The sequence below is a fragment of the Sphaeramia orbicularis genome, chromosome 22, assembly GCF_902148855.1.
Source record: "Sphaeramia orbicularis chromosome 22, fSphaOr1.1, whole genome shotgun sequence".
Classification (NCBI taxonomy): domain Eukaryota; kingdom Metazoa; phylum Chordata; class Actinopteri; order Kurtiformes; family Apogonidae; genus Sphaeramia; species Sphaeramia orbicularis.
In genome coordinates this window covers 1,674,827-1,686,545 of record NC_043978.1, presented here as the reverse complement: position 1 = coordinate 1,686,545, position 11,719 = coordinate 1,674,827, and the positions used below count along the sequence as shown (strand labels likewise).

Genomic DNA, 11,719 nt, shown 5'->3' with positions numbered 1-11,719 from the left:
TTGGGAAAATTAGGTCAAAGTTAAAATTTTTTATGATTTTTAAAATGTTCCCATTTACTTATAATGGGTGAAACAGTTAAAAGGGGGGGTTGTTGTGCCTGGCACCACTTGTTCTTATATATAGTGCAAGTTAACACAATTTGGTCTTTGAGCATATTTTGAATGTCTGTTAATATTTATATATATTATTTCTATAATTTTATTTTGTTATTTGTTATAATTTTATAATTATTATATGTTATTGACAATGCCATTGACATCGTACATGTAACACTGACTGCTTTTTTCAAATGATGAAAGTTCAATATTGGTGAGTGATAGGAGGCACAAAACTACTTTTTTTTTTTTTTTTTTTTAACTTTATTTACAAAATGTGATATACAAAACAGATCAACAGCAATCAACAAGTGGTTCCAGGCACAACAAACCCCGCACTTCACATATATTGTTCCTTATTTTGGCATTGATTCAGCTGATGTCATTATGTCTATGCGTGTGCTGATGTCATAACAGTTGCCTCTATATATGTGCCAATTTTAAAGTAAATGGAAACAAAATTGAGGTTTTTATAGATGTGTGAAATTTCGCCCATTATATGTAAATGGGAGAAAAAAAAGATTTTAAAAATTTGCACTTTGACCTACTTTTCCCAAAATGTAATCACATGTATTCTGGGTCACTGGTAATCTATAAACCCAATTTGGTCTGAATTCAACCAATAGGTTTGCTGCTATAGACGTGAAATTTCGCCCATTATAAGTAAACGGGGAAAAAAAGATTTAAAAAATTCATAAAAATGTAAATTTTGACCTACTCTTCCCAAAATGTAATGACATTTATTCTGAGTCACTGGCAGTCTATAAACCCAATTTGGTCTGAATTCAGCCAATGTTTTGCTGTTTGAGTGTAAAACAAACCGAACCAAAAACAATACCACCACAATAGTATCAAGTGGTGGAAGGCACAAAGAAAGAAAGAAAACGGAACCAAAATAATACCCCTTACCTTCCCTTCGGGGGGGGCGGGGTAATAAACAATAACAGGTAAAGAATAAAGCTTGAGGCAAGGCAGGAAGAAAATAAATAAGATAACTACATAAATAAGTAAATTAAGTAATAAATGAATAAACGAAGAAGAGGTAAACTAGGTTAAAAGTAAATTACAGCATGAAACTATATATTTATTAGCTCAACCAGATTATTATTATTATTTTTAACTTTATTTAAGTATCAATATACAGCGTTGTCAAACATTTAACATATAACACAATACATAAGAATACAGATACAAAAATAAATAAAATACAATCAGTATATGTACAGAAAACATTTTCAATAATTCATATACAAAAAATAAATGTAAAAATATAAATAAGAACATAGATAATTTCTCTAAAATTTCGTTAAATGTCAGAAGATACATTAAATAACATAACTATCTAGAAATGTCCTACTTTTTTTATTATTACAAGGGCAATGCTTTATAAAGTGAGTTAAATTCAATTAAAAAGAGGAAAGCTTGGTTTGGAGGCTGAAAATTTTTGCTTATGAATGAAATATTTCCCAATAAAATGAAAAATTAACTAAATACTGCGCATAATCGGGTTATGACACCGCATCAAACACAACAGTGACGCAGGACGTATCTCCAACACATCAGTGACGTAGGACGTAACCCCGCCCTCGGGCGAAATGCCCCCCCAAAATATGGAGTCTCATTGGCCTCGTAACGTTAGCCTTTCAGGTTTAACAACAATGGAGCCTCTGGAATGATTTCACTGCGGTCAGGCCTTCGGTAGGTTATGTAGCGGAAGTGTGAAGTGACCGAAACTACGAACATCTGAGCTGTTTCACATGAATATGAGTTTTACGTTAACGTAAAGAGATTTGAAATGGAGGAAGAGGAGCAGCTGCGGTCGTTCCTGTTCGTCATGACATACATGCTGCTGAAGAGGAGGAGAGACATCAACACCGCAAACACACACAGACGGAATGAGATCCACAGACGCATCCGACACCGACAGTACTTCTTCCAGAGACAGAGGAGGATGCTCATGGTCAGTCCTCCCACATCGGAGAAAGCATTTACACTAACTACTGCTGTCAGTCACACACTGTCCAAACAAACCTTTAGAATCTGCTCGGTAAAAGTGAGGCACTCATTTTGGTTGAGTAGGTTTTACTTCATACTTTGAGTAAAATGTGATTAAATTGAACAGCTATAACACAATAAAAGAAACGAGGTCAAATCCACCTTTCATATCCCAGTAGATTACACAACAAATTACTCATAAAAAGTGAGTAATATTAACTCTCTTTTGTTAATAGGAATATGTTCATCTACTTAATTTAGGACAGGGAGGATCAATCTAAATATTGATTGTATCCATACTAAGGTGTGTGTGTATTGGTATCAGATCGATACCAAAATTCCCAGTATCACCCACCCTTAATTTATTTGTTAGTAACAACTAATTAATATAACTATTTAAGCATGACTTATTCTAGGAAGGTTAGTTTTAGTTGAAAAGCTGCCAGTCACAGGAGGTGTTCATTATTCAACCCTAACCCTAAGAAGCATGTGAAGCATGACAGATGAAGACTTTAATCTGGTATTTTATTTTAACCCACCCCTGTATGGGACACCATTACAGAGAAGAAAGAAACAAAGGAACAACTTAGCTCATGGTGCAAGAATATAAACGGCAACTCAACAGAAATATTGATTTAACAAAAAAATAAATAATCAAAACAGTCAAACACACCATAACTGCGCTATATATTTTAAAAGAACAACACTTCTTATCAACTCAGAACACTGTAAACATATAAAAACTGTCCCAATGCAATGCTGGGAAACTCTCCCCAGCTGCTCCTCCAACATGTCACAATATTATGGGGTAGATTTTATTATATTATTTTAAGTAGCAGTTGTTACTGTTAACAAATATGTAGACTTTAACCAGTCCTAATAGATTTCACTGGCCAGCTATTACACTGGTCTACAAGGAAAATGCTTCCAGAATAAAAGTAATGAAATTTTACCACATGAGAGTCAAAGAAGAAGAGATAAAGAAAAATCAAATAAAAAATGCTGGTTGGCTAAACTTTCCAGATACAGCCTTGGGTCAAAATGTGAAATTCAAGAATTAACGAGAGAAATGGGTTTGGACTCAACAGGGATATTTGTCTCAGAGCTACAAGATCATACTTCAAAACACTGTCTGCACATTAGAATACATTCACTTTACAGGTTCTATTTAGTGGAAGATTTATAAAACTATTATATAAATGTACATAAACCAGTATATATGTGTAATAACCCTTAACCAAATATCTTGAAAACATCAGCAAACCGGCACTTTTGTCATTTATTTTCCAATTAGTCTTATTAAAAGACGTAACATTTAGCACATTTAATCTCTGAAGCAAATCATTTCTAAAAACTTGTAGACCAGTGTTACTGTTGATTCAAATGTAACTAATTTCCGTAGTTTGTATTTACCAACCCCCATAAGCCTTTTTTACAGTGCATACTCAGTCCTGTTCAAACGACCTGCTGGAAAAAGACAAGTGAACTCTTTCAAAGTACAGGCTCTAAAACTCACAGATTTGAGTCAATTCAAAACAGCACAACTAATATTTAAAATAAGAAACAAGTTATTTCTAAATAAACCCTTTCATGCATAGTGGTCACTACAGTGTACAGTTATTGTATAGCTGGTCTCTTATTTATTCATGGATTTTGTTGTTTTAGTTCCATATCAGCCAACACAGTGGACACTAGTGCATCGTCCCAAACACTGACATTCATACCATTACCATAAATTTCCTGTTCTTGATAAACTTGATCTGCAGTAACGTGTTTGAGTGTAAATCAGTAGCTTGTTATTGTTATTAGACTATAATTTACTTCTTTTTTTTTTCAAACAAGAAATTATTTTTTTTTGTATAGTATCTCCATGAAATGAGTATTAGTGTATGTTAAAATTAGTGCAGGGCAGCGATTAAAATTTTAAATTGCAATTAATTGCGTGGATTTCTGTAATTAATCACGATAAATCGCATAGTTATATGGGGGGGGGGGGGGCGGGGGTTGCCGGCATCAATAGCGTGTATTTCCTTTCAGTGATATTTCAGACTGAAGTACTCCAGTGATAAAAAATAATTCACATGTCAGTGCTTCCAAACACTTTGTCCTTCTCAACCGCACCATCTGAAGACATTTAATGAAAATGTCCATGGAAAAGACCGGTACTTTTCTCCATGTTTATGTCCACACCAGTTTATTTTCACTTGTGAGTGATTGACAGGAGTCTTAGTCCCACTAATAAGTACTAATACTAATAAGCCCAATAATATGTGATGTTCAGCTGTTCAAAGCAAAGGGGCCCTCTAGTGGTCGGAATAAGTGTCACTAACGTATGTTTTGTCCTTGCGGTGTTCCTGTAGTTAGTTCGGACATAAGAAGGAGCTAACAGACACGTTTCTTTCACTCTGTTTGTATGGCCCCAAAAACGTTTGCCTGTGAGTATTTTCTGTTCAGTTGTTGTCAGAATGAATAGTATCAAATATCTCTGATGTGAACCTTTGCTGCTGGATAAAAAGACATTGTAAATCTTAAATTAATCTGTAAATGCTAATCGTTAACATGTCTATGGATTTTCCCATTCAAGTTAGCATTGAGCTAGCGGTCTTCTTCCCATTCATTTAAATGTATAATGCCATGTAAATGTACTAAGGCAGTGAACAGAATTGAGACATATTTTGTTTGTACGTTGCAGTTTTACAGTGAGTCTACAGTAAGGTGTTCTTCTGGCGGATTAATGTGGCCAAATCATGGGAAAACCAGGGGCTGAGGCGATCCTTGATCCGTGAATTTTTGAGTGGAGCATGTTTATTGATGATCTGGATAAAGATCAGCTTAAAGTAGGACCAGGCAGCATCCGCAGTGGAGTAAGTATTAATTCTGTCCCAGTTCTCTGCAGCAATGTCATGGAGAAAGGCTTCTTGGTTAAACTTCTTCGTAGAGCGTTTCGTTACAGTCACAAGTGGACGTTTAACTGAGGAGCCAGAGCGTATGCAGGCAATAGCCCAATGATCACTCAGATCTTGACAAAAGATGCCAGATTTATAATTAGAAGGGGTGTTCGTGAGGATAATATCTATCAGTGATGCAGATAAAGGAGATTTCAAATTGTGCCGGGTGGGCTCTGAATTAATTTGGGAGAGATTTAGTGCGTCAAATTGTTGAATGACCTTATCTGGGGGGTTAGTCATGTCCCAATTTAGGTCACCAAGGAGAATAAACTCAGAGGAGATGTGTGGGGCCAGAAGTTCGCTGAGTACAGTTAGAGAGGATAGTGGGGCAGAGGGTGGTCTATAACAGACAGCAACAGAAAGAGAGAAATTATTTGACAGTTTGATCTTTAACACAAGCAGTTCAAGAAGCTTGGGAACAGACTTTGAGTGTGAAACAGAGCTTTGCAGATGATCTTTTACAAAGAGAATCACTCCCCCTCCCTTGGTGTCTCTATCTTGGCGAAAGACATTATAACCTAGAATTAAAATGTCAGCATCTGCAATGCTTTTCTTAAGCCATGATTCAGAGACTGCTAAAACCATAGGATCTGCGTGTGTACCCAGGATTTTAACAAATCGAGTTTAGGTAAAAGACTACGGATATTGATATGTAAAAAGCCCAGAGATTTACGCTGACAAAATCGTCAAACACCAGACTAGGAGCAGTAGGACTATATTAACTAGAGCAGGCCCAGGATTTGGATGAACATTGCCAGAGATGGCCACATGAGAGTGATTAACATGTGATGAAAAGCAGTGCTAAAACGTTGACAGCTTTTATCTTTCATCGGGACTTGATTGAAATGAAAGAGTTGGAGACATATAGCTGTTGCAATAACAAGTCTGAGACAGTGGAACAAGAAATGTAACACACTGAGAAAGGGGGGCAACAAACATAGTAGTCCAAAGGGATGAGACAATCCTGGATGGAAAATTTAAGACCAGTGTACCACAGCCATAGGATGACAAAAGAGGTAACTGTCTCTTGAACAGGAGGTTGCAAGGGAGTAGTAAGAGTTCCAGGATCCAGGGCAGTTAGAAGGGAGAGTAAGATGATGAGAAGAGACATCTTTAATCACCAAAAAAAAAAAAAAATTACAGGAAGAGGCAGCAATAGGTCAGCCACCTGGCCGGTATATTCTGGTAGCAGACAGTCAACAGTATTAATACAAAGTATAAAGTATAAATAAAATATTTATTCTCCAACTCCTTAGTGAGTCTGGTTTAAGTACTATAGACACACAGACGCTCTTTAATCGGACAGTCCCTGAACGCACCTCAATCCAGGAAGTCACAAAGTTTGTTGTTGATCCATCCGGACTTGTCTGTACCCGGTCCGCGGTCCACAACCGGCCCTCAGATTAACACGGTCCGTCCTTCCACCAGTTCGGTCTGTAGTCCGTGGCGGGAGGTGCACTGTCGTCACAGCGGATCCGCGTGGAGCCCAACCCGGGCCGAAGTATGGGACTAGGACAAGTTCACCGAATACTGGAGGTCAGAGTTCATGTTCGACGGGAAGGTTCCGCTCATGGAGCTGTGGATGGTGGAGGACATCAAAGCGGCGCTGCTCCTGGTTGTCGCGGTGACAGGGCGGTATTGTAAAACTTAAGGTGCTGTTAAGATTCTGTTTCTAATAAATTACAGCCTTTAGTCCATGTCTTGGTAAGATATCTGTTAAAAGTGAACGCCATCAGAGGGTGAAATCTATTATTTCTCTGTAGCGGTGTATTGTGTTGTCTTTTCGAGCGTCTGGCGTCTTCCATCATTCCATGGCGTCTGACTGTCTGAAGATATGTCCTCTATGAAGTTTGCAGCTTTAATGTACATACTTGATATCATGCAGATTGACAGAGTGAAACTAAAATAAAGACAAAATAAATCAATTAGTTATGTCTATTAATAATATGCATATTCACAGAGAATGCATAGATATAATTATTATAAACTTAAATTAACTGCTAATACAACAATCACATTGTAAATAAGTAAAGGTCAGTTCAAAGGCTGGCATATTATACCTAAACACAACCAATGAATTTACATAAACTTAACATGAGCCTGCATAAAAAATTAGCAACCCATCTGTGACTGCTAGCATAAACGAATTAGCTTAGACATGTTAATAACTCATTGTAATAAACACATCCAAAATAATGTTATAAACATGTTTCTAACATGTATGTGAAATGTGTGTTTGCATGTGAAATTATTTCGCAAACAACAGAATGATAAATTCATACAGGCGTTGAACTGCAGGAGTTAAACAAAGTTTGATTCAGCATTACTCGGAAAGTTTGCACACTTTTCTCCTCTCAGCTACACCAGCACCGGCGCTTGGTGTGTGTGGAGCGCCAAAATAAAAGCATGAGTTTCAAAATAAGAGTTTGTATGTATAAATGAACTAAGACTTGCTTGAAAGGCAGAACGGCATTAACGGCAGATTTAAAAAATTGTCGGTGTTATTTAATGAATGCATTAACACGGTAATAACACGTTAACTTGCCCAGCCCTAGTTAAAATGTGAGAAAACATCAGATTAGCACCATTAAAAATGTTTTTATCACATAGTTTTCACACAATATATCAGTAAATACATGTTTCTTTGTGTCCAGCTGAGTGGACATTTTGCAACTTGCAAATAGGTTCATAAGAAAATATTCGATCGCGTTGTTTTTTTTTTCCATGTCTAAAGACGAATAAAAACAGCCAAAATGTTGATTAAGGTTCACATAATTCATGTATGAAAGGGTTAAATACAGAAATTGTTCTCAGAGAGAGATGGGGGGGTACAATTTAAGAGCGAACTTGAATTTAAAAGTGCATTGTCAGAAAAACTGTCAAAAGGATATGTGAGTAATGATGGTGACAATGATGTGAGGTAAAAATACAGTTCTTCATCTTTTCATGGTCATCAGATATGACCCATTTGGACATTCAGAGGCTTCGTAGTTACCGTGGAAACAGTTATCTTCAACAACATTGATTCACCAGTAACACCCATGGAGTTGGATCATGACAGTGGATGGGACACACTTGTTTTTACCTTCAGTTGTATTATTCTATATATAATATATCAGATATATTATTATATCTTGATGAAAAAGTCATTTTTTTCCTTCAGTTTTCTCTGTTTCTGATATAATAACCCTCAACTTTAACCTGAGCTTTTATGAACATCTACATCACAGGTGTCAAACATGCGGCCTGGGGGCCAAAACCGGCCCGCCAAAGGGTCCAGTCCGGCCCTTGGGATGAATTTGTGAAATGCAAAAATTACACTGAAGATATTAACAATCCTTTTAGTTCAGGTTCCACATTCAGACCAATTCAATCTCATGTGGGCAGGACCAGTAAAATACTTTCATAATAACATATAAATAATGACAACTCCACATTTTTCTCTTTGTAAATGTAAATATTTTCATGTATTTACACTAAAACAAAGTATAGTTTCTCAAAAAATGTGAATAACCTGAACAAATATGAACAACCTGAAATGTCTTAAGAGAAGTAAATACAATTTTAACAATATTCTGCCTGTTATTAAATGTTTTGTGTGTTTGTAGATCCACTGTGATCTGTAAGTTATAATGTACATGTGTAAATGATAAACTGAGGCGGAATATTGTTAAAATTACACTTATTTTTTCAGTTTGTTCATGTTATTCACATTGTTTGAAAGGATAGTTTGTAGATGGAAACCTTTTCATAATGTAAATTTACTCTTTTTGCTCTTAAACGTAGAGAAAAGTTTGGAGTTGACATTATTTATGTATTATTCTGTTATTATTTTACTGGTTCAGCCCACTGCAGATCAAATTTAGCTGAATGTGGAATTGAACTAAAATGAGTTTGACAGCCCTGATCTACATGAACAGTAACTTAAATACAGGAACATATCTGAGTTTCACTGAAAAAATGCAAAGTACAGAAGATGATATTATAGTAAATGATGATAAATTACGTCTGTCATGAGAACACTTCTGTCACCACTTAAACAGAGTTTTATCTTTCTACTCTACAGATGATGATAGCAGGAGGAATCCGCTCCAATGTGCGCATCCGCACTCGTCCCTGGACCACCACTCAAAGCACTGATTGGTGGGAGCGGGTGGTGATGACAGAGTTCCAGCCTTCTGATTGGCTGGATAAATTCCGTATGAGCAGGGACACGTTCTTCTACCTCTGTGACAAACTGCGGCCTCGTCTGGCTCGTCAGGACACCAGCTTCCGCCTGGCCCTGCCCGTGGAGAAACGAGTCGCTGTGGCGTTGTGGCGTCTGGCGTCAAACATCGAATACCGCACCATCAGCTCGCTGTTCGGAGTGGGGAAGTCCACAGTGTGCAGGTGTGTCAGAGACATGTGTCACGCCATCGTGGCACTACTCAGCTCGGTGTACCTGCGCTCCCCTTCTGAGCAGGAGCTGGAGGACTCGGCTCATCTGTTCCTGTCCCACTGGGGTTTCCCCCACTGTGTTGCTGCCATAGCAACACTCCACACAGCCATCATCACACCATCCAACAATGCGTCTGACTATGCCAACCCTGCAGGATGGCTGTCAGTGGTCTCTCAGGTAAATATTTAGCACATCCACACTCACCTGCTTCCAATAGTTCCAAGGAAGTTTCCATGGATGATCCCCTCAGTGACCACTGGAATAACAGACATATGAAACAGGTGGTTCACATGTACAAATACCTGGATGTTTGATTGACGACTCCCTCAGAACTCCTGGAAACTAACTGACGTAATTTTATTGAGCACTTTTAGATCCAAACTGAGAGGTCTTGAGGCCGACTCCAACAACGTGCACTTGTTTTTCTTAATCTGCTTGTAAAGGATATTATTATTTTTAAATATTTCTGTTATTTGTGTTTTTGCTGCTGCCTGTCTGGGCCAGGACTCCCTTGTAAAAGAGGTTTTTAATCATCTTAGTGAGATTTTCCTTGTTAAATAAAGGGGAATGAATGAATGAATGAATGAATGTATGTGTGGTTCCCTGACCCCGGTGTGTCTTGTGTGTCCTTAGGTGGCTGTGAGTGGGCGTGGACAGTTCTGGGACGTATGTGCCAGTTTTCCAGGTGGGACCGAGCCTGCTGACATCTTACAGAACTCTTCGCTCTGGGCTTCAGCGGCAGAGGGTGGGCTGTCACCCAACCCCACCCCGACATTTATGGGAAAACCCCTCAGGTGCATTTGAAATCAGCTGCTTCTACATGATAATATTTGAACAATAAACACTATGTTAAAAGTTCATCAATCAATAATAACTGTTTCAGTGTTCTGATACAGATGTTCTTCTATTTGAGTCACTGTTAAAGTGTGACGTCCAGCTGACGGTAGCTGCTGTGTGTGCAGGTACGTCCTGGTGGGGGAGGCGTGCTACCCAGTGCAGAGCTGGCTCATGAAGGCCTTTCCTGAAGAGAAGGGCCGCAGAGCGACTCACACGGCGCTGACGGAGCGACAGAGACTGTTCAACCGGAGCCTGAGCCGAGCGCTGCGAGTGTGTGACGAGGCTCTGCTGAGGCTCAGGGCGCGATGGCAGTGTCTGAGCAAGAGGAACGACTGCGGCCTGGACGTGGTGCCCACCATGATCCTGGCCTGCTGCATCCTGCACAACATGTGCGAGTCCCACGGAGACGCCTTCAAGGCGGAGTGGCAGGCGGAGGTGTCCGAGACAGAGAGCCCTCAGCCCAACCACAAACATCTGCTCTCCACCAGCCTGGACCAGAGCCAAGCTGAGGAGGTCCGACACCTCTTCTGTGACTACTTTGAACAAAACGAGTAAAAAAAATGGTATTCTGTGGGTCATGGAAACATGTCATGGGGACCTAAGTGATGACCACTTACTGTATTTTTTAAGGAGCACATTCTGTGTGTTGTTAAACAGCTGAAGCTGTTATTTGGATTTTATTACAGAAACAAGACATGTTTCTGTTTTAATGTAAAACGGAAATTGGTGGACTCATCATCTGTACCTGTACATGACTGGGGAGACACTAGTGTGTTGACCCGTGGGGAACCACGGGGTCTAGGTCCTGCACTTCATCATTGTGAATTAAGGGTGGGTGATACTGGGAATTTTGGTATTGATCCGATACTAAGTAAATAGAGGACTAGTATCACCAATACCGATACTGATACTTTTTTACTTATCATGAATATCATGATCATTGAATAATTTTGTGATTTTGCCTTTAGTTAGTTGATTATGAACATGATAAAACACAGGGCAATGATTTTAGGCAAATAAACATGTTTTTTAAATTAACTTACTACAATATAAAACAATTTAACTGTATAAAAATAATAAAATAATTCCCCTTTTAAACTTGTGGTGTTTCCACAGTGGTGAATGACTTTATTGCACACATCACATGTGGCAGTTTTCCTGTCAGCTGCAGTGAATAAGTTCCACACAGCGCTTCTCTTTCTCGCCGTCATCACGGGCTTCTCTCAGTCAGTGCTCTGAGTCTCTGCTCTCCAGCAGAATGCTTGGGGGGGGGTGTCAGAGAGAGACAGGTGCACTGTTTGCACAGACAGACCTGAAGAGAAGCTGCATTCACATGAACTCTGTGAGGAAATTCGAGTAATTTGCTGAATGTATAGAAGAGAAGCTATAACAAAAGTATTGATCT

General features: G+C 38.7%; 1 protein-coding gene across 3 annotated transcripts; it reads left to right on the top strand.

The window, feature by feature from the left end:
• The first annotated feature begins 1,707 nt into the window (after window positions 1–1,707).
• Window positions 1,708–11,362, top strand: LOC115414353 (putative nuclease HARBI1). Of its 3 annotated transcripts, XM_030127669.1 has the most exons (5): window positions 1,708–2,056; window positions 9,106–9,654; window positions 10,111–10,271; window positions 10,440–10,877; window positions 10,948–11,362. In XM_030127669.1, exons 1-4 carry the CDS (start codon window positions 1,892–1,894, stop codon window positions 10,867–10,869), a joined length of 1,305 nt encoding a protein of 434 aa, XP_029983529.1. In that variant the 5' UTR covers window positions 1,708–1,891; the 3' UTR covers window positions 10,870–10,877; window positions 10,948–11,362. The 3 variants fall into 3 exon arrangements, with proteins under 3 accessions (XP_029983529.1, XP_029983528.1, XP_029983530.1); XM_030127668.1 differs by having other exon boundaries at window positions 1,709–2,056; window positions 10,440–11,362; XM_030127670.1 differs by lacking the exon at window positions 1,708–2,056 and adding an exon at window positions 6,367–6,691 and having other exon boundaries at window positions 10,440–11,362.
• The last annotated feature ends 357 nt before the right edge of the window (window positions 11,363–11,719 follow it).

What these genes read in the sequence shown, in the direction of transcription:
- LOC115414353 (XM_030127669.1), top strand. Translation starts at nt 1,892, where the DNA reads ATGGAGGAAGAGGAGCAGCTGCGGTCGTTCCTGTTCGTCATGACATAC. An exon ending in GGCTGTCAGTGGTCTCTCAG is followed by an intron (nt 9,655 to 10,110) that starts GTAAATATTTAG and finishes GTGTGTCCTTAG; the next exon opens with GTGGCTGTGAGTGGGCGTGG. An exon ending in TTTATGGGAAAACCCCTCAG is followed by an intron (nt 10,272 to 10,439) that starts GTGCATTTGAAA and finishes CTGTGTGTGCAG; the next exon opens with GTACGTCCTGGTGGGGGAGG.